The sequence below is a fragment of the Cebus imitator genome, unplaced genomic scaffold (assembly GCF_001604975.1).
Source record: "Cebus imitator isolate Cc_AM_T3 unplaced genomic scaffold, Cebus_imitator-1.0 Scaffold463, whole genome shotgun sequence".
Lineage (NCBI taxonomy): Eukaryota > Metazoa > Chordata > Mammalia > Primates > Cebidae > Cebus > Cebus imitator.
Window position 1 is genome coordinate 817344 of NW_016107778.1, and position 25774 is coordinate 843117.

Here is a 25774-nt window from a genome sequence, read left to right on the forward strand (position 1 = left end):
TGTCCCCACCCCCCAACGTCCCTCCCCTATTTCCCCCCAACAGACCCAAGTGTGTAGTGCTCCCCTCCCTGTGTCCATGTGTTCTCATTGTTCAATTTCCTCCATTGCTGCCTTTTCCGTGTGTTTAGTTGACTTTTTAAGTGCCCTGTTTCTGTTGCCTTCTTATTCTCTCTTGAGTATACTTTTAGATATCTTATGGTTACCATGTGGATTACATTTATTACCCTAAATTTATAACAATTTAGTTTGAATTGATAGTAATTTGATAGCATACAAAAAAAAGAATCAGGTGTTAATTTTATTGAAGATTCCCTATAAAGAATGAGCTACTTTTCTCTTATTGCTTTCAAGATTATCTCTTTGTCTTTGTCTTTAAACAATTTGATTATAGTATGTGTCAGTTTGGATCACTTTGAATTTATCATACTTGGAATTTGTTGAGCTGATGGGATGTATACAATCATGCCTTTCATCAAATTTAGGAAGTATTCGGTCATTATTTCTTGAAATATTATTTCTGCCATTTCTCTCTCTATTCTCTTATTCTGGGATTCCCAAAATTGTATGTTGGTCCACTTGATGGTGTACCACAGGTCCCTTAGACTCTATTCGTTTTTCTCTATGATTTTCTCTTTGTGATTCTTAGTTCTGGATACTTCTAGTTGTCCTATCTTCAGATTTGCTGATTCTGACTTCTGCCTTCTGAAATTTACTACTGAACGCTTGTAGTGATTTTTTTTTTTTAAATTTCAGTTATTGTACTTTTCAGCTCAAAAATCTGATTCCTTTTTAAAATTAATATTCCTATATGAATATTTTCATTTTGTTTGTACATTGTTTACTGATTTCCTTTAGTTCATTGCTTATGGTTTCCTTTAGCGTTTTTAGCATATTTATGACAGCTGTGTTAAAGTCTTTGTTGGTAAGCTCAATATCTAGTCTTCATCAGGGATTTTTTTTTTCAGAGACTGAGTCGTGCTTTGTCACCCAGGCTGGAGTGCAGTGGCACGATCTTGGATTACTGCAACCTCTGCCTCCTGGATTCAAGCGATTCTTCTGCCTCAGCATTCTGAGTAGCTGGGAGTGCAGGTGCACATCACCACACCTGGCTAATTTTTGTATTTTTTAGTAGAAACGAGGTTTCACTATATTGGCCAGGCTGGTCTCAAACTCCTGACCTCATGATCTGCCCGCCTCAGCCTCCCAAAGTGCTGGATTACAGGCATGAGTCACCAGCATTTTGATCTGTGTATTTTCTTTTTGAATAACCCTTATTCTCCTATTTATTTTTATGTCTTGTGCACTTTTGTTGAAAACTGGACATTTGAATATTATACTGTGGTAACTCTGGAAATCTGATTATTTCTCTTTCTCAGAGTTTGCAGTTTTTTTTTTTTTAAACACTATTGTAGTCTTTTTCATGGCTTTTTCTATTTTACAGATACTGTATTTCTTGCTTGTGGTTTCTGAAGTTTCTGTTTCTTAGTTTGTGTGCACCTATTGTTTTGACATATTTCCTTGAATGCCAGGAGCTAAAATAAATAAACAAAAAATTTACCTTTTTCTGTCTTTACAAATTTTCTCTATGCTGGGCCCCTCCTTCAACACTTAGCCTGATGTTAGCCTTTAAACACTGAGCCTAGGGATCAGCCCAAGGTGGAAATCTATGCTCTTATCAGGTCTTTTCTGAGTATGTATCTTGTTCTGTGCATAAGTGTGGCTCTCTAAATTATTTCATGTACACAGATACTTTGAATGTCCTTATTTCCCAAGCAAATTCCCCCAGATTTTTCTCCCAGACCTATTGGTAATATTTTGCCCCAAGCATCTTCATGTTGTTTGCCTTGCTTTAAAATATTTTTAAGCAGTGCTTACGAGTTTTCTGGCCTTAGTGGATTCCAAGGTAGGTAAAACAGAAAAGAGCACCTTGCATCATTCCTTCAGGTAGCCCTCAGACAGTTAGAACAGACCTACACAATAGTTTCCACGTGAGATCTGCTATGCTTCTTCCAGAACCAGGAATCAGTGTCCCACTCTGAGAGCGTAGCTGCCATCTTCAAGATGTAGCTAAGTATAGCTAATATGGTGGCTCATGCCTATAGTCCCAGCACTTTGGGAGGCCAAGGCAAGTGGATGGCTTCAGCTCAGGAGTTCGAAACCAGTCTGGGCAATATGGTGAAACCCCATCTCTACAAAAATTAGCCAGGCATGGTGGGACGTGCCTGTGGTCCCAGCTACTTGGGAAGCTGAGGTGGGAAGATCACTTTAGCCCAGGAGGCATAGGTTGCAGTGAGGCATAGACTGCAATCCAGCCCAGGTGACAGTGAGATGATATCTCAACAAAACAAAACAAAACAAAACAAAACAAAACAAAACAAAACAAAACAAAACACTACTACTAAGCTTGAGAGGGAGTGATGCAAAGGCAGGTAAAACGCCACAAGACATCATACCATTTTAAAGTTGCCTTTTTCTTGATTTGACATGTTCTCAGTTACTATAAACCATTGTTTTTGAGAGCCTGATAAAGTTGATTCTGACAGTTTCTACTTGTTTTTTTAATGTTCCTGCAGAGGGATGGGAATTGAGCTGATTACTCTGCCATTTTCCTGATATTACCTAGTAAATCAATTTTTTTTTTAAATGGCAAGGGAATCCTCAGAAACTGATTAGTTTTTTTCCTCATAAATCCTAGAAAATCATGACTGATTTTGTAATTTCCTTCCAACTTTGGCTGTTAAGAAGCTCTGAGATAGGTTTGTGGTTACTACTAGCAGTTATGTAAGATTTTGTTTTCTAGTTCTACTTCCGTATTTTGCTTACTTTATGCTTTTATTTCCAATTTGTCCCCATTTCCTCTTTCATTTTCTTTGTTTTTAGTTAGTCTGTTTTGCAATGTGTATATCTGTGTAAACTGCTTGAAATTCTTTTTGTGGAGGATGGTGAGAGACAAATAAGGGAACAGGATTAAGATTCTAATATTTTCACCTACTACTGGGCCACCTTTAAACTTTAATCTACCATAAGTATCTGTTGAAATTCTATTGCTTTAATACCACAACACTGCTTCAGTAAATAAAAAAGCCAAGCAGAGCAAAAAAGCATATCACAGATAATAATTCATGATTTGAAGTGAATTCCTGAACCTGCCTTTCAACCATGAAGTTCATAGGCTGAAAATGATAAAGATACCTAGAACAAATTGGAAGTAAAAAACAATGCAGAATTTCTGAAACTTGAATAATATATAGCAAAACTTTTCATGGATCCCTAAGAATATCCTAATTCGAACAACACAGATATAATAACATTTTATTTAACTTATTTATATAAAATATTGCATAATGGTCAATACATGAGCTCTATAGTCAGGCTGCCCAGGTTTGACCTTTGTGGTGTCACTTATTAACTAGGTGACCTATACTAGTTACATTACCTCTCTGTGACTCTGTTTCTGCCACTTTAAAATGAGAATAATAATAGAGCCTAATTCATAGGGTTGTTGTGAGAATCACACTAACGAATACCTGTAAAGAGTTAACAGTGTCTAAGCTATATATATATATATATATATATATATATATATATATATATATATAAAATTATTATTTACTGTAATTTAGGTTCTGGGGTACATGTGCAGATCATGTAGAATTGTTGCATAGGTACACACATGGCAAAGTAGTTTGCTGCCTTCATCCCCCCATCACCTACATCTGACATTTCTCCCCTCATTATCCCTCCCCACCCAGCTGTCCCTCCTGTAGCAGCATGTGATACTCCCTTCTCTACATCCACGTGTTCTAGTTGTTCAACACCTGCCTATGAATGATAACATACAATGTTTGGATTTCTTTCTTTTTTTTTTTTATTTCATTTTAGGCTTTGGGGTAAAACATGTGAAGAACATGCAAGATTGTTGCATAGGTACACACATGGCAGCGTGATTTGCTGCCTTCCTCCCCTTCACCTATATCTGGCATTTCTCACCATGCTATCTCTCCCCAACTCCCCACCCCCCGCTGTCCCTCCCCTATTTCCCCCAACAGACCCCAGTGTGTGATGCTCCCCTCCCTGTGTCCATGTGTTCTCATTGTTCAACACCCGCCTATGAGTGAGAACATGTGATGTTTGATTTTCTGTTCTTGTTTCAGTTTGCTGAGAATGATGGTTTCCAGGTTCATCCATGTCCCTGCAAAGGACACGAATTCATCATTTTTTATGGCTGCATAATATTCCATGGTGTACATGTGCCACATTTACCCTGTCCAGTCTGTCATTGATGGGCATTTGGGTTGGTTCCAGGTCTTTGCTATTGTAAACAGTGCTGCAATGAACATTTGTGTGCATATGTCCTTGTAATAGAACAATTTATAATCCTTTGGATATATACCCAGTAAATGGGATTGCTAGGTCAAATGGAATTTCTATATCTAGGTCCTTGAGGAATCACCACACTGTCTTCCACAATGGTTGAACAAATTTACACTCCCACCAACAGTGTAAAACTGTTCTTAATTCTCCACATCCTCTCCAGCATCTGTTGTCTCCAGATTTTTTAATGATCGCCATTCTAACTGGCGTGAGATGGTATCTCAATGTAGTTTTGGTTTGCATTTCTCTGATGACCAGTGATGATGAGCATTTTTTCATATATTTGTTGGCCTCATGTATGTCTTCTTTTGTAAAGTGTCTGTTCATGTCCTTTGCCCACTTTTGAATGGGCTTGTTTGTTTTTTTCCTGTAAATCTGTTTTAGTTCTTTGTAAATTCTGGATATCGGCTCTTTGTCAGATGGGTATATGGCAAAAATTTTTTCCCATTCTGTTAGTTGCTGGCTCACTCTAATGATTGTTTCCTTTGCTGTACAGAAGCTCTGGACTTTAATTAGATCCCATTATTAATTCCTGCCTTAACTTCAGCCTTTGTTATTGGTTTATCCAGGGTTTCAACTCTTCCTGGTTTGGGCTTCAGAGGTTGCAAGTGTTCAGGAATGTATCCATTTCTTCCAGGTTTACTGGTTTATGTGCACAGAGTTGTTTATAGTAATCTCTGATGGTAGTTTGTATTTCTGTGGAATTGGTGGTGATATTCCATTTATCATTTTTTATTGCATCTATTTGACTCTTCTCTCTTTTCTTTTTTATTAATCTGGCTAGCGATCTGTCTATTTTGTTGATCTTTTCAAAAACCAGCTCCCGGATTTACTGATTTTTTTAAAGGTTTTTTTTTTTTTTTTTTTTTTTTTTTTTTTTTTTTTTTTTTTTTTTTTTTTTTTTTTTTTTTTTTTTTTTTTTTTTTTTTTTTTTTTTTTTTTTCTATCTCCTTCAGCTCTGCTCTTATCTTAGTTATTTCTTGTTTTCTGCTAGCTTTTGAATTTTTTAGATCTTGCTCCTCTAGCTCTTTCAATTTTGATGACGGTGTTGATTTTAGATCTTTTCTCACTTCTCATGTGGCCATTTATTGCTATAAATTTCCCTCTAGACAGTGCTTTAAATGTGTCCCACAGATTCTGGTATGTTGTGCCTTTATTCTCATTGGTTTCAAAGAACATCTTTACTTCTGTCTTCATTTCATTGTTTATCCAGTCAACATTCAAGAGCCAGTTGTTCAGTTTCCATGAAGTTGTGCGGTTTTGAGTTAGTTTCTTAATCCTGAGTGCTAATTTGATTGCACTGTGGTCTGAGAGACTGTTATGATTTCCATTCTTTTGCATTCACTGAGGAGTGATTTACTTCCAATTATGTGGTCAATTTTAGAGTAGGTGCGATGTCACGCTGAGAAAAATGCATATTCTATGGATTTGGGGTGGAGAGTTCTGTAGATGTCTCTTAGGTCTGCTTGGTCCAGATCTGAGCTCAAGTCCTGGATATCTTTGTTAATTTTCTGTCGCATTGATCTATCTAATATTGACAGTGGAGTGTTAAAGGCTCCCACTATTATTGTGTGGGAGTCTAAGTCTCTTTGTAGGTTATTAAGAACTTGCTTTATGTATCTGGGTGCTCCTGTATTGGGTGTGTATATATTTAGGATTGTTAACTTTTCTTTTTGCATTGATCCTTTTACCATTATGTAATGTCCTTCTTTGTCTCTTTTAATCTTTGTTGGTTTAATGTCCATTATATCAGAGACTAGGATTGCAACCCCTGCTTTTTTTGCTCTCCATTTGCTTCATCAATCTTCCTCCATCCCTTTATTTTGAGTCTATGTGTGTCTTTGAATGTGAGATGGATCTCCTGGATACAGCACACTGATAGTTCTTGATTTTTTAATCCAATTTGCCAGTCTGTGTCTTTTGATTGGGGCATTTAACCCATTTACATGTAAAGTCAATATTGTCATGCGTGAATTTGATCCTACCATTTTGATGCTAGCTGGTTGTTTTGCTCATTAGTTGATGCAGTTTCTTTATTGTGTCAATGGTCTTTACCATTTGGTATGTTTTGGGCGTTGCTGGTACTGGTTGTTCCTTTCTATGTTTATTGCTTCTTTCAGGAGCTCTTGTAAGGCAGGCCTGGTGGTGACAAAATCTCTCAGCAATTGCTTGTCTGTAAAGGATTTTGTTTGTCCTTCGCTTATGAAGCTTAGTTTGGCTGGATATGAAATTCTAGGTTGAAAGTTCCTTTCTTTTAGGATGTTGAATATTGGCCCCCACTCTCTTCTGGCTTGTAGGGTTTCTGCCAAGAGATCTGCTGTGAGTCTGATGAGCTTCCCTTTGTGGGTAACCTGCCCTTTCTCTCTGGCTGCTTTTAGCATTTTTTCCTTCATTTCAACCCTGGTGAATCTGACGATTATGTGCCTTGGGGTGCCCTTCTTGAGGAATATTTTTGTGATGTTCTCTGTATTTCCTGGACTTAAATATTGGGCTGCCTTGTTAGGTTGGGGAAGTTCTCCTGGATACTATTCTGAATAGTGTTTTTCAGCTTGGATTCATTCTGTCCATCACATTCAGGTACACCTATCAAATGTAGATTAGGTCTTTTCCCATAATCCCATATTTCTTGGAGGTTTTGTTCATTTCTTTTTACTCTTTTTTCTCTAATATTGCCTTCTCATTTTATTTCATTGAGTTGATCTTCAATCTGATATCCTTTCTNGTCCATTTGGCTATTGAAACTTGTGTAGCTTCACAAAGTTCTCATGCTGTGTTTTTCAGCTCCATCAAGTCGTTCATATTCTTCTCTAAGCTGTTTATTCTAGTTAGTGTTTCATCTAACTTTTTTTCAAGTTTCTTAGTTTCTTTGCATTGCGTTAGAACATGTTTTTTTAGCTCAGAGAAGTTTGTCATTACCCACCTTCTGAAGCCTGTTTCTGTCAATTCATCAGATTCATTCTCCATCCATCTTTGTTCCCTAGCTGTTGAGGAGTTGTGATCCCTTGGAGGAGGAGAGGCATTCTGGTTTTTGGTATTTTCATTCTTTTTGTGCTGGCTTATTCCCATTTTTGTGGCTTTATCTACCTGTGGTCTTTGTAGTTGGTGATTTTCAGATGGGGTTGCTGAGTGAACATCCTTTTTGTTGTTGTTGAAGCTATTTCTTTCTGTTTTTTTGTTTTCCTTATAACAGTCAGGCCCCTCTGCTGCAGGACTGCTGGAGGTCCACTCCAGATCCTGCTTGCCTTGGGATCACCCACAGGGGCTGCAGAATAGTTAGGGCTGCTGCCAGTTTCTTCTTCTCTTGTCTTCGTCTCAGAAGAGTACCTGCCAGATGTCAGCCTGAGCTCTCCTTTATGAGGTGTCTCTTTCTATATATGGGGATGAGGGAACTGCTTAAGGAGACAGTCTTTTCCCTTATAGGAGCTCAAGTGCTGTGCTGGGAGCTTCATTGTTTCATTTAGAGCTGCGGGGCAGATACATTTATGTCTGCTGCAGTGAAATTCATAACTGCCTCTTTTCCTAGGTGCTCTGACCTGGGAAGGTGGGGCTTTATTTATAAGTTCCTGATATGCTGCTGCCTTTTTTCAGAGATGCTCTGCCCAGCAAGGAGGTAGTCTAGTCACAGTCTGTCAGCAGAGGCATTGCTGAGCTACCGTGGGCCCTGCCCAGCTGCTGTGTAAACTTCCTTGTGGTTTTGTTTACAGAGGTACAGTTAGAACTGCCTCAGTAATGGCAGTCTGCCTCAGTAATGGTGGTCTGCCTCAGTATTGGAAGTCTGCCTCAGTTGAATGGGTGGCTCTGCCTCCCAGGCATTCCAGGTGCCAGCTGAAACGGCCGCCTAGATTTGTGTGAGTTTTTGTGCGGAAACCCACAGTGCCTGCTGAAATAGCCATGCTGGAAACTCATGGTGCTTTTCAGCCCAGGAATCTTGTGGTCTCTGGGCAGTAAAAACTCATTTGGAAACGCAGTGATCACTCACCCTCTGTGTTGTTCTTGCTGGGAACTGCTCTCCAGAGCTGTTCCTATTCAGCCATCTTGGATCTCCCCTCCATGCCCATCCTTTATAGTCATTTTGCATTACTGGTAACATGATTTTCCTATTTTTAAATAATGTCAGACGCTTACATTTGTTATATTCTCAATTTAATGACAGATAAGCCATATCTATAATGCATTTATTTAGGATTTTCCTTCCCCAGTAGATAAGCACAATCCTTTTTAAGTCTTATGATTTAGAGGATAATGGGAACATGTCTGGTAAGGGAGCTAGGCTGCCAATGATAGAAAACAAGAAGATAACTAGAAAGTTTATTGAAGAATATCCATCTTAATAATAGCAGACACTTTTGTAGTATTTATTACGCCATTTTAGCCAGTTCCATATATTTACTCGATTTAATCACAACTCTAAGAGTTAGTTACAATTACTATCATTTCCATTTTCCATATGAGAATACCAAAACCCATGGAGGGGAAGTTATTTGCCCTTGAGTCAGATCGCTAAAAATAGTAGAGACCAGAGGTGAACTCAGGCTGCCTATCTGAATAGTCTGGGTGCCTCACCACTATGCATACTGCTACCTGTGCTAGGAAAAGACGGGCTATCTGGGAAGTCAAGCTAAGCAATTATATGTGATCTATGCAAGGGGATTTTGAAGGCCCAGAAGGACATCTGCCTTCCCACTTCTCCCTCAGTCCATTTACTTGCAGATACCACATCTTTCATTCATAGTCATAAGGTTTGGTATATTGTTTACAATGTAACCAACCCATGGGTAGAGCAATATTAAGATTTATGAGTTATTTTTACTTTCCCAGTCTGTTTCATTTTTATTTTATGGGTATCACTTTTCATCATACATTTTTAATCTTTATACAATTGAATCTGTCCATCTTTTCCTTTGGGGTTGCTTATCTGTCATCGTGGCTTTATAAGTTATCAACCCTCTAAAGCCTTTACTATAATTGAAGCCATTTTTGCCCAGACTCAGGGGAAACAATGGGTACAACTTTCACATCAAATTCTGCCCTGTCCATTTTGAGATCTCTAAATGAAGCCTCTGTCATTGTCTTCTCAAGTCTAAATCAAGACAACTTAAAGTTTTTCATGCTCCACTCCTATTTCTATTCACTGAATTATCTCCAAATTGGGGTTCTCAAAATGACTCTGAGAATTAGGGGAAGTGGTGAGAAGGATGAAGGATATTAACCTGTACTGAGTGCCTATTATATTTCAACCAATGTGCTAGGTGCTTTCTTATACCTTATCTCTTGTCATTTAATCATTAAACAGCTCTATGAGGGGGACAACGACCCTATGAGTAGTTCTAAAGTAGCCCAGCCTGGGAAAGATGTGCAGGGAACCTGGTAAGACTCAGTCCTTTTGGAAACCCAATCCCATACTTAGTTCTGGTGATATAAAATAGGCCGTTAGAAATGGAAGGTCACTGGAGCTAGACAATCAGTTTTGGTCACTTTTAAAGAGGTGTGAATTGAAGGAGAGGGGAGGGTGTGCTGTCAGTTATCTGAGGGAAATAGCAAAAGAAAAGAGATTCCAAGTCAGTGACTTAGAGATTGCTTCTGTTTTGGGGTCAGGAGAAGGAAAAGAAAGAAAAATGAGCTAAACAAAGAGAAATGCACTTAGAAAAGAAGGCAGTGAGAACAGTGCTATGGCTTAAAAGCCAAGGGAAGCAACCCTATCTCTGTGTTGTCACCCTGGGAACATGGCTCTGACCGTCTCCCTTGAGAGCAGCACAGACTGAGGCTGGCAGCCAGCCTGTTGTTGCTCTGCTACCATAAATGCCAATGAGGTTGCAGCAAAAATGAAACATACATGAAAGCATTTGATATGGCAGGGAACATATTCACACACAGCAGAACACAGAAAGTCTTGGAAAATCCTTCTGACCATTACTAGCTTCTGTGTTTATGGGGAGTGGAATATCAAAGGAATCAGGGAAATTATAACGATAGTTGTTTAGCTCCTTTGGCTGCCCAGTATTCCTAAAGGATACCCAATCACAACATCATAGGATCCCCAAATGACAGAGTTAGAGTACCAGAGCTAGTCCAATGCCTTCATGTTAAAGATGGGATAACAGAAGTCCAGAAAAGTGAAAAGACCTGCACAAAGTCATGCAGGGAGTTAATGGCAAAGCAAGTCAGAGAACCCCAGTCTCCTGCCTCTTCCTTCCAGTTGAGTGATTATGAGTAAGTGAGAAACGAATGAGGAAAGAATTGGTGGCAAATGTTCCCAGTAAGTTGATGAATTTTTCAAAAGCATACCTGGTGAAAAACGGAATCATGGAATTTCAACATCAGAGCAGGCTTAAGAGTTCATCACCCAATGTGTTATTAGTCTGTATATGAGAGAACTGAGGCCCACAGAGGGCACAACACATCTCTGAACACAGCTCTCCTTCTTCCTTAGCCTGCCTATTCATGGAGGCTGATCCATAAAAGCACATTCAGATTTAGAAAACCTGTATGTATTTATTTAAGGAATAAATGCAACAAAAATAGTGGTTCAAATGATTTCTTGCCTCTCCTGATCAGAATGCAAGTGCTGTGGGAACAAGCACATAATGAGAAAGTTCAAGGAAATTAGAAAATCACTGCATCCTTCAGAACAGGATAAATAGAAAAGGACAAGGGCCGGTGGGTTAAATGACTCATACCTACTAGGGAGTTGGGGGGATGAATGACATGGGGAAACAAACCAGAGAGGACCCTAAGTTCACATATTGTTTGGATTACAGAAAGGGTTTTTAACCATAGGTCCTTTGCTAGTTATTTTCTTTTATATTTCAGGGAGCATTAGAGAGTTCCATCCTATGATTTTACAGATGGGAAGGCTGAGGCCTAGTAGGGGAAGGGACTTGCCCAAGGACACATAGGGAAGTGATATCAGAGCTAGAATTTGAATCCAAGGTCTTGGATTCACAAGTCAGTATGTCTTCACCTCCCTTGAGTGCAGGAGGAAGTGGGTGAAAATTTACTTAGAAAACTCAGTAGATGTACACTAGACTGCTTTTATGATAGGATTTTTTACACTAGGGTTTACAAACTTGGAGAGGGGAAAAGTGGAACTCCCCTACTCCCACTGCTAGATCTTTGTTCCCTGAACTTTGCATTTGGGGGATCTAGGTCAGTGACATTGGATAGGTGACAAAGAATAGAGGAGTGAAAGTTTAATGACATAAAGCCAACAAAAACAGCAAGAATCTCAGCTGAAATCTACAATTCTAGCTAATCGCCCACAACTCCCATCTCCTGGGGGAATCTTCAAAGTTAAGGCTTCAAACACACGCCTCAACATCCCAGCTGAAGGACTGAAGCAATAGAAAACATGAAAATTTTCTGAAAAAGTGTGAAGAATGAGATTACCTATCTCAGCTCCTACCTTCCTAACCCAGGGAGGTCAATTACCCTTTCTGTTCTTTTGTTTTTCTGTGTACCACATGTGAGTGCCTTCCAGTTCTAACACTCTATGGTTCTCTTTCAGTCTTTCCTGTCTCAGTGAATGGCACTGACCTTATTACGGAACCCAAAAATCCAGGAGTCATTTTAGATGCCCTATCTCTCCCTCTGTACCTCTCCATCCCATCTATGAGCTAATCATATCAGTTTTGTGTCCAATAATATGTTTCCAATCAGGCCATTTTTCTTCATATCTGCTATTACTACTGTAATTCAACCCATCATCATTTCTTTCCTGGACAACTGTAATAGCTTTCTCACTGGTTTTCTGGCTTCCACTTTTGCCCCAGTAAAATGTGTTCTCACAGCAGGCAGTGATGTTCAAAAACTAGATCATGCTGCTCCCCTGCTTAAAACCCTCAATGTCTGCCTATTGTAATTAGAATAAAACCCAAACTCATCACCATGGTTTACAAGACCCTGTTTTTTCCTGCCTGTCTCCTCAGTCTAATTCTGCTCCCCTTAATCAGCCAGAGACCTACGTACTTTTTTTCACACGCTAAGTATTTTCAGACACAGGAACCTCACACTGGCTACTCCTTCTGCCTGGAGCACTCTTCCCCCAGATCATTGTATAGACAACTCCTTAGGTCTCCAATACAATGTCATCTCTGAACAGCAGCCTTCCCCGATCATCCTAACTAAAACATCCTCCCTCCTGCCACCATTCTATCCTATTATCCTCAATTAGTGTCTTATGGACTTATCTCCCCCTAATATTATTATGTTTATTTGGTTTTTTTCTTTTCTGTCATTATTATCTGGCTCCTCCTACTGGAATATATACTTTCTGAGAACTGGAATTTTAGATAAGTAATGGAACATAGTAGGTGAGAGCATGGCTTCTGGATGCAGACTACCTAAATTTGAATCTCAGTTCTGCCACTTACGAGCTCTGTGACTCTGGGCAAGTTACTTAACTTCTCTTTGCCTCAGCTTCCTCTTCTGTAAAATAAGGATGATAGTAAATATATTCTTCCTGTGAAGTTTTTGTAAGGATTAAACTAACTTAATACATGCAAAGCACTATATATCAGTAGAATGTAGAAGAGTGTCTTGCACGTAGTAAGTGTCCAGTAAATATTTGTTAGCTGTTTGCATGAATAAATCCTCAATGCCTCCTGCTCTTTTCCTACCTTTCTCTCCCTTCCTGCCTAGTTTTGTTCAGGAAGCTTTTCCCTGACTCCTTGCTCACTTCTCAGGACTAAGTTGGTTCTCCACTTATGTGTGTGCTCACAGAACTTGGACTTCTTTCAAGCCCTAATTGCTAGGTATAGCTATATATGTATATGTGATCTTTGTAATAGCTGGTCTCTTACTAAATGGTAAGCTTGGTGAGGGCAGGGCCCATGTGTGTCATATCTACTATAAAATCTTCACTGAAACCTCAATGGTTCCTGACATATAATAAGTACACAATAAACATTTTTGGGCTGAAAACTTTTGGCTTATTTTTCTCTTAGAAATGCTGATTTAAAAATATGATGAGAAATTTAATAAGTAATTTGCACAAATTTTTGAAAGGCAATTCACAACCAAGGCTGTTGTTGCATCTCTGCCTCCTCATAGTTTAGTTCACTGTTGACATACAAAGAAAGATCTGTGAATTCAATATTCTGGCCTCTATTTTTAAAATCTTGATCTATACCCTGAAAGCATAATCATGCTAACAAGAGAATGACTGGCTTCCCTTTTGCTAATTTCTTGCATTTTAACGGCATTTACTCCAACATACCCTGCCTGCCTTACCTGTTTCTTAGCAATAAAAATGATACTGGCCCTGATAAAACTAATATTTTTTTTAATTTCTACCACCTCAAATAAATCAGTTCTTTAAATAAAATCATGCATTAGAACTCACTGCTAACCCATATCCTAAATATTGTTTCAGACATTGCAAAATCTGATTAAGTGAAAGATACTGAACCATTACTATGGAAAAATAAACAGCTTAGCTTCCAGATACTGTTTTAAGTGCTGCTTCGGAAGAAGGGACAGAAAGCTACGGTTTCCTTCTCTTCCCTCCTCTTTCTCTACAACATTTTCCTTCCTCTCATTGCTAGCCTAGATTCTTAAAACTCAGCCAGGAACAGGTGTGACATCTGTTCTCAAAGAGGGCAAGGAGCCAAAGGCAAACCAGCAGAAGCTAAGAGGCATATTACCCTTTATTTATTTGGATATTTTAATTGTTATAAATAGCACAAACCTTCTTCCAAGCTCCAAGTGTTCCCAAGACAGTTAATCTTTTCCTAGATTAACTGCTATTTCCCTTAATGCCTATCCGTGGATTGGAAGCATGGGACATACTTGGCCCTCTGCAGACACCCTATATTGGAGTGCACCATCTAGCTGAAATGTAACAGATGCATTCAGACCCCATGGTAGCAGCAGCAGGTTGATACAGGTCGCGTGGGGCCATAGGAAGAGCACAAGCCCATGAGTCAGGAGTAGTGGTTCTCTTTCAGCCAGGTTGAGTGACGTTGGACAAGTCCTTTGCCTCTCTTGGTCTCAGTTTCCTCATCTGTAAACTAGAATTTCAGTGAGGCTTGAAAGACAATTACTACCAAATCAGACTCTAAACCTATTAACATATTTAATTGAAACAGATACATAGCCACATCCAGACTTTTACCAGACATGTGAACATAGTCAGTGATGAGGATTCTTACGGTGAAGGGGATAGTGGAAAAAGAGAGACATTAGTTTTAAAATCTCAAAGACTGTTCATAAATTGCTTTCTGCACATCTCATACACATCCTCCACTTCTCCCCAAGGTTACACCTTATCTATTCCTGTATTTTGACACCACACTGTGCTGTAATTAACAGGTAAAATTCCAGCCTCTTCTGTTCCTCAAAGGCAAGGATTTGCTTTTATTTATCTACCTCACCCAGTGACTCTTACAGTACTTCTTCCATTGACTGGCAAAGTCCGAGCTTAGTAATTGTTTGTTGAATGGGTAAGTAGCTGCAATTAACGAGGTTCTCCTCCCCACTCTCCTTTCTGCTAGCTTTTGCAGCATCTCCCTCCTCCCATCCTCCCCTTCCCCACCCCCGCCACACCCTAATTTGAATGCCAAAGTTACTTGTCCTCAGACCGCAGCTAGTACAGTCAGCATTTCCAAAGTTAATTTCCGGGCAGGATTTCTTTCCATCCCCAAGGCGTAATAAGCGACTACCGTTAACCTTTTTCGGGTGAGGTAGGTGTGAGGGCCCCCGAAAGAGGGGTAAATGAGTATTTCTCTCATCTTTCCAATTGCCTTCAGGAGTATTTTTCCCCATTTTCTTACACACGGCCAGACGAATATCCCCATTCCTTTGCACTCTCAACAACCTTTGACATAATTATCTATGACAAATTGATTTAAAGTGCGACTGCAGGAAGGGAAACAGGCTTGTGTCGCTTGGCCTTCTGGGAGTTGTAGTCTTACAGGCCCCCAGGCTGCCGGGCTGGCTCTGAAGCTGCGGACTACAGCTCCCAGGCCTCTCCAAGCCCCTACGGCACAGGCTCGTAGCCCGAAGCCTGGAGGAGGTGGCTACATTGTGTCTATTGTATCTTGGCTGGTGTATTTGTACATCTCTCGGGACGTGAAATTGAAAGTGAAAAGTATGGCTGATGAGCAAGAAATCATGTGCAAATTGGAAAGCATTAAAGAAATCAGGTAAGTGGCACGTTGTCCCCCTCCACCCCCTGTCCCTCTCCATCCTACACCTCGTTGCGGGATAGGGCTAATTATCTATTGTTGGGCTGCTTGCCTAGGGGAGCTGGAAAGGGGCCCATTCACCACAGACTTGAAGGAGAGGTAAGAGAGAGAGAGAGAGGGAGAGAGAGAGAGAGAGGAGAGCTCTTGCCAGATGTGGCTGAAAAAGCAAAGAAACATGGGGTTGGTCCCAAGACAGATTTATTCTTCTCGAGCTGGGGGTCGGGGCACTGCATTCATGGACACATTTTTAAAAAGTACTGTGTGTCCCAAGGTGTCTTTGGCTCCTTGCTCTTTAGGAGCCTAGATTTTTTTTTCCAGTCTCTTGTTCAACTTCAGAACCAGGAGTTCGGGAGATCCTTTTGAGAGTCAAGTCCAGCGCTTCGGGGCTGGTGGCGGCTGCCGGGGACTGCCAAGTGGGGGCTGCAGAGGAATCCCAGCGGGCGGAGCTGGGAGAATGGCGCGCGCTCGTTTTCCTTTCACTCACTCGTCACTTTCTTCCTTCCTATCCCGCGTTTGGGAGGGGGATGGGAGCAGTGGGGATTGGGGTCGCGGTCACTGCGCTGATGGTGGGATTGCGACAGCTGCTCCGAGGAGCTGGAGGTGACAGGCGGGCTTGCATAGTGGGAGTTGCGGGAGTGGAGCCTACCACCCAGCTACTCCTGGAGCAGCTTTGGCAAAGCGATGATATTGTTCATGCTCAGAACACAATAGCGCCAGGCGGGCTAACTGTGTGGGCTGGCACAAGGTATTTCTTCACCTCACCTTTTCTGCGTGAGCCCCTGCTTTGGATTTTGCTCTCACTCTGAGAGTGGCCTGAGTCAAGCTGTCTCCCTGGAGTGTTTTCTGAGAACCCGAGGTGGAAGATGTCAAGCGTGTTTCTCTAAGAAATAAGACTTTGAGCATAAGATTTAACCCCTAGAGTGCTGGATGAGACCTACACATTATGATTACTGGTGGTGGGAAAGCACCTTGGTTCCTTCTTCCTGTGGAGGGGTTGAATCTCTCCTTCTACAGGGAAAGTAAAGGAAGGGAACTATCATTTATTGAGCCCCCTCCTGCCCCTGTGTGCCAGGTCCTTTGACCTACTTTCGCTCATTCAGCAAGAGTCCTGTGAGCTTCCTACTCCTCTCATACAACTGGGAAAATAGAGGCCCAGAGAATTTGAGTGATTTTCCCACAGCCACACAGCTTGAAAGTACCATATTTTGTTGGTCTGCCTGCAGAGATCATCTATGTCCCAGGCAAAGTCTGGAAAGGAGGAGGGTATATGGTGCATTTCTTTTTTTTTTTTTTGCAAAAGATTAGGAGCTAGCTAGAAAGTGAGACACCTTGGTACAGCTGTCATAATAACAATGCAGCTAATCAGAAGCTTAGGCCTGCAATTGGAAAGCCTAGATTTCCACTCTCACCAAGCTTTAAAGGAACCAGCACCCTATGCCTAGAGAAGGACCAGTTGTGAGCAAGGACTTTAATCTGTAGTGAAAATAGACCTCTCCCAGTGAATACCACATGGAGAACCATGACTTATACCCTTACCAGTGGTAACTAGGATTTTCCACCCCAACCAGCTAGGATGGAATCAGCAAAGGCCTAGAGAGAAGGCCAAACTTTCACCTCTAACCAGCAGTAACAAAGAGCCCCTCCCCAACCTGGATGTTAAGAGACAGTGGAGAAACTGGACTTCTACTGTCCCTCTTCCATCCAGGATAGTGTCAGAGGACTGCTAAAACAAAAGATTTAAATAAGATCCAGAGTATCCAACGTTTAATCAAAAATTACTTGCCATATTAAGATATCAACTTGAATGAGAAGAGAAAATAAACAGATACCAATACTGAGATGACATCATGTTAGAATTATCTGATAAGGATTTCAAAGCACCTGCCATAAAAAATATTTCAATGATCAGTTTACAATACACTTGAAACAAATGATAATGTAGAAAATCTAAATAAATAAATAGTCTTGACAAAGAAATATAAAACATAAAGAAGAACAAAGTGAAATTTTTAGAACTGAAAAATACAGTAACATAAAAATTCCTAAAAACTCAATGGATATGTTTGACAGTAAGATGGAGAAGACAGAGGGAAAAAAATAGTTTAAAAACATAAAACAGTAGAAATCACTGTGGAACTATAACAAAAGCTTTAAGATTCATGCCAATAGATTTCCAGGAGAAAGAGGACAGGATTGGAAAAGTATCTGGAAAAATAATGACTAAAAACTTACCAAATTGTACAAAAGACATAAATCTTTAGATTTAATAAGAGGAGCAAACACCAACAGGATCGACACAAATATATACACTATAAGACACGTTGTAATCAATCTTCTGAAAATGAAAGAAAAATTAAACTTCTTCAAAGCAACTGAAGAGAAACAATTCTACAAAGGAAAAAAAAATTAGAATGGCAGATTTATCATGAGAAACTGATGATGCCCTAGCATTTTTTAAATGCTGAAGAGAAAGAAGCGACAACCCAGAAATCTATGTCCAGTAATAATATCCTTCAGTATTGAATGGATAATCAAGACATTCTCTAATGAAGAAAAACTAAGAGAATTTAGATATACACTAAAAAAAGATAATTGTAAGCTCTTAGAAAAGAAACAATAAACAATAAGCAAAAACATGGTTAATACAGTAGACTTTCTCTTTCTTCTTGAGGTTTCTTATGTTTGACGATTGAAGCTAAATTTATAATGTTACCTAATGTGGTCTCAATGTATGTAGAGGAAATATTTAAAACATTTATATTGTAAACTGGGGATTGTAAAGAGATGTAAAGGGGAAGACATGTTTCTACACTTCACTCAAGCATGTAAAGTGGTGATGTCAGAAAACTATTAAATAAATTATGTATATGTAATATATTACTGAAAGAAAACACTGAAATGCTATACAAACAAATGTGTTCAAAACATTATAAATAAATTAAAATGAGTTTTTTAAAAATACTCTCAAGTCACTCACAAGAAGGCAGGGCAAAGAAAATGGAGAAACTAAAATCACAGAGAATGAACAGAAAACAAAAAAATAAAAAGGCAGATTTAGTCTTAATGTATCAATAATTATATTAACAACAAATGCTCTAAATACCGTGCAAACATTAATCAAAAGAAAGTAGGAATGCCCATCTTATATGAAATAAAACAGCCATCAGAGCAAAGAAAATTCCTGGGGACAGAGATAGATATTACATAATGAAAAACAGTCAATCTGCCAAGAAGACATAACAATTCCAAATGTGTGTGTTCCAAAAGTAACTTAAACTAAACTGCTTTTGACAATTTTACAGTAATACACAAAGATTAAGCCACTTAGTTTAAGAATTTAAAATGGGAGAAAGTACTACAAATATATAGTTGATGTTCACATATGGACAGGTAAACATGTATGGGAGGTAGAAGGAAGGAGCAAAGAGTCAAAGGAACTGAAGAAAGGAGCTAACATTTGTCAAGTACCTTTTAATTTAAAAGCTCTTGGCTCATTTACTCTTTAGTCTTCCCAAAGGAAATCTGGGATAGGAATTATTACCTCCATTTTACGGCTAAGGACACTGAGGATCAGATATGTTAGGCAACCTTCCCATGGTTACACAGCTAGGAAAGAAATAACATATCCTCCCATTCACATGACATGCACATTTCAATGTTATTAACCACCCTTACAAATGCTGATTATCTGATTAACCATTATTCACAATTCTTCAACTGCTCTAATCCTAAATCTCCTGAAGTATAAGCAGAGCAGCATATTTCTGTTAAAAAAAAAAAAAAAATGTTTGTTCGGTGGGAGCAGGAATGATGATGGCAGCATCATGTAATGACCTAATGAAGTCAAGCTAAGAGCCTTACACATTCAGACACAAGCCTAGAAATATACACATTCATACCCATCACTCACACCAATTGCAGAATTTGTAGTGGGAATAACATCAGAAGTGGATTCTCCCTCCACAGACCACTTTCTGCTTCTAACTCTGACCACATGCCCAACCCTGTCTTTCCTCCCAATCCCAGTCACACTCCCACATTATGTTGCAGACCTCAGCCTCCAAATCCCACATTGATCTATTTTGCCCATATTTTCCTTGGACTTTTAAATGGTGATGAAGGAGCTTGTGGATATCTGGGAAAAGGGAGAGAAGAATGGAACAAAAGAAAGGAGAGAGAAAAGAGGGAAAGGGAGGATAGCAGTAATAAAACCGGGACAGCGAGTACAGGCACCATTATATGAACCAGAGCCCTTCACCAGCTCCCCAAGTACATAACAATATTTCCTTAAAATGCACATGCCATCCATTCATGCATATTGCATACACTCACATCCTGATGTACACATATCCATACACAAAGAGCTTTCCTCATTTGAAAAAAAGAAAAACTTACTTTGGAAGAAGATGTGGTGGTGTTCAGTAAATCCTCTTAAATGAATGTTTCTGGACTTGGTCCTTCTTTTCATTTTTTTCTTTCTACACACTCTTTGAAATAAATTCCTGTACTCTCATGGCTTCAAATCTTATCTTCCAAATCTCCAGCCTCTATACCCCATCCACATTTATGCTTTATCCCATACATATGACAGTCTACTGGGCTTGTCCGCCTGGAAGTTTCACAGATAAATCTCAGCTTTATATCTTTGTCTCTTCCTACAGCAATTAAACTCCTCCCACTAAACCTTTGGTTTAATGCCACCCTTCCCTGCATGGCTACCTCAGGTGGCAATCTGAAAGTCAACATTGACTCCCCTTTCTCTTTTATGACTTACCTGCAATCTCTTAGCAAATTCTACTATTTCTACCCTGAATATCTTACTCAATACCTGCCCCGCTCTCCACCTCCAAACTCACTGCTCCATTTCAGGCCTTCACTATGACTGGCATGGATATTTGTAACGTGTTATCTGGTCTATCTGAAGAATTACTTGCCTGTCGACAGACTCTCCTCTATCTGCAATGTCATCCACATTGCTATGAGAAATACCTTCCTAAAGCATGGTATTATTTTATTCCTCAAACATCTTCACTAACTTTTCAGTGTGTATTGCAATTTTTTTGAAAAATACAGGCTGCATTCTATTATTAGCTCATAAAAAGAATTTAGTTGGTTGCTAGCAGCACTTTTAAAAAAATCTTTTTTATAATATAAAAAGGAAATTATCAACATACATTGCATATGAAGTAGTAGGTATACTTTGGGGATGGTTTTGTTTAATTTTAAATATGTGTATGTGTATGTGTATATTGTGTCATGAGGTGAAATTCATTTCTCACTCGTCATTTCTTACCGTGTCTCTGTTGAACACACATTTGCCTATCATTGGCCCATACCCACCGTTCTGACCTTATCTGCTAATACTACTTTTCATTCACCCTATCCTTTAGCCATATAGAAGTTCTTACTGTTTTATATATTTCTATTCCTCCAGGTCTTTGCCTCTGCAGATTCCTCATTCTAGAATGCCATTTTCTCAATCCAAACATCTAAATCCAACTCATTTTTCAAGGAGGACCCAGGTAAAATGCCTCCTCTTCTCCAAAACCTTCTCCAATTTCCCAGTCAAAATGAATTACAATATCCCCACCCTAGACTCCACAGGGAGATTTATTTATAGCACTCAAGTTATCCCATCTCATGAGGCAATTTTGAATTGATATGTATCTCTCTCCTTCCTTCCTTCCTTCCTCTCTTCCTCTCTTCCTCTCTTCCTCCCTTCCTCTCTTCTCCACTTCCTCCCTTCCTTCCACTGCTGCTATGGCAGCCTTGGCCTGCTCCTCTGTTACCTGGCTTGGGGATTGACTCAGAACTAGTGCTCACTCAAGAGCAAGGCACAGGAGAGCTGAAACCTCTGGGACTTGTGGATGGGCAACTTAAGCCGAATAATGCTGGCCACAGGAGAGAGTGAAAAGGAGTTGGCATTTGGTATTGAGATGTAAGAAAGTTTTCAGAATGAACTGTTATAAGAAACCTGCTTTGCTGACAGTAGCTTTGTTTCCAGTTGAGCAAATAAATATTACAAGGAAGAACTCTTGGTATTTAAGCAATATTCTCACCAGACTGGAGTAAACAGGAAAAGCTGGCTCCTTTGTGTTCATTCAGTGACATTTGCTGAGCACCTGTTCTGGGCCATAATCATGGGTGGGCTATCCTCTGGTGGCCCATTACTTAGGATAAATTAGACCCATCTGAAGGAAATTCTAATCAAAGTCAATAGCTCTGATCTCACCCTTGAGTTGCAGACTCACATATTCAACTGCCCATTTAACTTACACCCTTGCATGTATCACTGAGATCTCAAACAGACCCTCAACTCTAGCCCCACCCCTAAACATTTTCTTTTCTCATTCTTCCCAATCTCAGTAAATGCCTCACTATGCTGAAATCTGAAGTCATTCTTTCTTCCTCTTTTTATGTGACCCCCTCCATTCATACTATTAGCATAATGGTTACTAAACTTGACAGTGCAGGAGACTCCACCTAAAGAGCTGTTAAATCATTGATTGCTGAGCCCCATTTCCAGAGTCTCTGATTCAGTAGATCTGGAGTGGGACCTGAGAATTTGCATTTCTAACAAGTTCCCAGGCAATGCTGCTGCGGCAGGTATAGGGACTACATGTGGAGAACAACTGCATTAGTAAGATCTGGCCAGTTATACCTATACAACATAATCTGGAATTGTCCACTTCTCATCAACCCCTCAGCTTACTAACAAATACCAGCACCTTTCCATCCATCTCCAGTAACCAGTATCTTTTCACTTAATTTTCCCATCTTCGAGGCCTACAGGTCCCAGCTGTCCTACCCTGCTTTTTGAATGAGCACTGGGGCTGAGTCACCTCTGAAGCTGGGTGACAGATGAGCCTGCCAAATATGTCCCAGGAATGGATGATCCATGGCCCTAGAACTTCTCCTTCTTTGCAACTGCCCTCTTCCACATTAGCCAGCATGAAATCATTGGAAAGAAGGTATCCAGTTGAATGTTTTAGTCTTGACTAAAGAGTCTATCTGGAGAAACGGTGGCCTAGCAATCTGCTATGATTTGAATGTACCTAAAATTTCATGTGTTGAAACATAATCCTACCATTTTGATGGTATTAAGAGTAGAGACCTTTTGGGAAGTAATTAAGTCATAAAGCCTCCGCCATCATGAATGCATTAGTGCCTTAGAAGAGGACTTGGAACCAGTTTAGACCCTTTTGTTACTTCTGTGATTCCACCATATGAGGACATATTGTTCATTCCCCCCTGAAAATGCAGCAACAAGGTACCATTTTGGAAGGAGAGACCAAGCCCCTCACCATACACCAAACCTGTTGGCACATTGATATTAAACCTCCTAGCCTTCAGACCTGTGAAAAATAAATTTCTTTTCTTTACAAATTACTAAGTCTATGGTATTGTGTTACAGAAGCACAAACCGACTAGGACAGGAGCTCAGGAATACTGGTCCAAAAGTTACCTAAGACTGTCATCCTGGTGACTGTGGAAACCTTAAAGTACCCTGTGGTTTTCCTGCAGTTCACAAGTCATATTAGCTGTGCTTTAGACTCTTGGAAGAATCTCATTAGGAAATTTTATATATATAACTGCATTTTTAATAATCTGGATGCCTTCCTCACTTGTAGGGCCAAACATTCCACAGATTTAATCTCATCGAATCATCCAACAATTCCATGCAAGGCTACACTCAGTCCTGCTTTCCAGGTAGAATTCCCAGGGTGCCAAGACGTTCCATGAAGTGCAGTATTTCACCCTGAAAATTGATGACTGAGTCAGGACAAGAATTCACCCTATTGGCCTGGTTTCTATGCTATAAAATCCATCATATGATGAAAGTTCCTTGGTGTGATGCAAAGATGATCAGATTTACAACACTGGATTTTCCACCTCCTGAATTTATCTTCTTGGGCAAGTCACTTTACTTCTTTTGGCCTCAAATTCTTCATATGTAAAAAAGGAGCTAAACATACCTGCTTGTATGGTTCTGATGAAGATTAAGTTTTGATATCATAAAAAGTGCCTAATACAGTTGCTGGAGCAGAGTAGTCAACACAAAAATAATAACTATTGTGATTAAATAAAGCCTTTCTTAACAGACGGTTGCTTTCAGTTCCTGGCACTTACAGATCCTTAATAAATGTGAACTGAATGATTGAAACCCTTGCCACCCATGGTAATGTTTTCTCTTCTCTGAGGCTACTGATGCCATAATCACTCCAGTAGGCTTACCATCTATTTGCATTCAGTATTTTTCATTGCAAATGTAATGATTGAGTCCCGCTTATGGCCAAAGCAGAATGATAGGTGATATGGAGGTTAAAGAGAGAAACATGGTATAGTGCCAGTGTCTAGAAAGCTCTTGTGTATATGATTATTCTGATTTCAAGTTGCTTCATGCATAAATCTGTACTTTTTAGAGGACCCAGAGGACCATGACTGTGTGCTTTGGGCTAGTCCCTTTTCCATCCTGGACCTTTATTTATTCACCTCTGAAATAAAGAAGATAGATTTGATGGGTGACTTTCAAATAATGTTCTGATGAGCCCAAGGAATTCCAGGGAGGGTTATAAGGGGCCACTGTGATAGAGTCAGGTGATGGTTGAATTTGAGGACAGATTAATGACTCGGGGGGGTCCCACTTCGACTTCAACCATAACAGGTGTGATTTGTTCTGTTTTCTATATTGGATCTCAATCAGTTATTTTATTTGAAGGAGGGGATCTTATTCATCCACAGGAACCAGTACACTTCTGGATAAATGGTACTTGCTTAATATAATCTTTAAGTCTGCTTGATTAATGCAAGTTTGTAAAGAGAGGGAATTTGGTATTGTGAGTGCATCTAAGCAGTGACTGGCATGGTGCTCTATGTGTAGATTAGAGAGCTGAAGGGCCTTTTATGTAGATTTAATCTTAGCTCAAACTTCTAAATTGCTGGACAGAGAATGGAAGGCTGGGAATTAGATGCAAAGCTTGAAGAGCATAGTAAAGGCAACGTGCCTCAAATGCAAAAGTCCTTATTTATTTATTTATTTAGCCATTACACTCCTTCTCATTCCTCCTGGCTGCCTTAATCAACCAGCTTTTTAAAAAATCCATTTCCTTTACATAAGCCTTTAGACAAGTCATTTATTTTTTCTGGGAAAACACGCGCATGCTTAGAAGGTATGTTTACTGTGTATTGTGGGTTTAAATTTCATTCTGGGTACAGTAAGAGGTCATTACAAGATAATTTGAGTTATGTTTTATATACCATTGGAAACATCCATTTCAAGTGTACAATTCAACAAGTTTTAATAAATTTAAAGAGTTGTACAATCATTACCATAATATTTTAGAAAATTTCCATCATTCCAAAATGAGCTCTTTGTTCAGTTTCAGTCGATCTTTGTTCTTATGCACAGCCCGAGGAAACCTGTAATATACTTTCTGTCTATATAGAGCGGCTTTTTCTTGATGCTGCATATAAATAGTTATACAAATATGGTCTTTTGGGTCTGTCTTCAGTCATTTAGCTTATTGTTTCTGAGATTCATTCACATTGTAACATGTAACAGTATTTCATTTCTTTTTATTGACAAATAATATCCCACTGCATGGATATCCCACATTTTGGTTGTTCGCTCACAAGTTTAGGAGCATTTCAGTTATTTCCACCCTTTTGGCTCTTTTGAATAATGCTGCTCTGCACATTTGTGTACAAGTCTTTGTGTGGAAAAATATTTTCATTTCTACTGCTTAGATCCTCAGGAGTGAGATTTCTGTTTCATATTGTAAGTATATGTATAACTTTTTAAGATACATGTGTTTTTGAAAGTGGTTGTCCCAGTTTCCATCCCAAGAGGGACTGTATGAGGGTCCCAGTTTCTCCACATCCTCAACATTCTTGTTAGTGTCTGCCTCAAAAAGACATTATAGCCATCCTAGTGATGTGATGTGGTAGCTGTAATTTTAACTTGCATTTTCCTAATGACCAATCTTGTTGAGTATCTTTTCATGAGTTTATTTGCCACTCATATATCCTCTTCTGTGAAGTGTTTATTCAAACCTTTTGTTCATTTCTCAGTTGGGCTGTTCATTTACTGCTTGTGAGTTTTGAGTGTTCTTTAAATTTTCTGGAAACACATTTTACCAGACACTTGATTTACAAACATGTTCTCTCAATCTGGGACTTACCTTTTCATTCTCTTAACAGTGTCTTTTAAATTGCAG

General features: G+C 39.4%; 1 protein-coding gene across 3 annotated transcripts in view; it reads left to right on the top strand.

Moving 5' to 3' along the window:
• Nucleotides 1–25774, top strand: part of ZC4H2 (zinc finger C4H2-type containing) — a 115194-nt gene that overhangs the window by 36024 nt on the left and 53396 nt on the right. The window contains exon 1 of one of the 3 annotated variants that reach the window (XM_017512150.2): nt 15337–15515. The exons of 1 other annotated variant lie outside the window; for it this stretch is intronic. In XM_017512150.2, the coding sequence (XP_017367639.1) occupies nt 15463–15515 (53 nt within the window). In that variant the 5' untranslated portion in view covers nt 15337–15462. Of the gene's footprint in view, nt 1–15336; nt 15516–25774 lie in introns of those variants that run through there. One more of the 3 variants, XM_017512149.2, reaches the window with a different exon arrangement.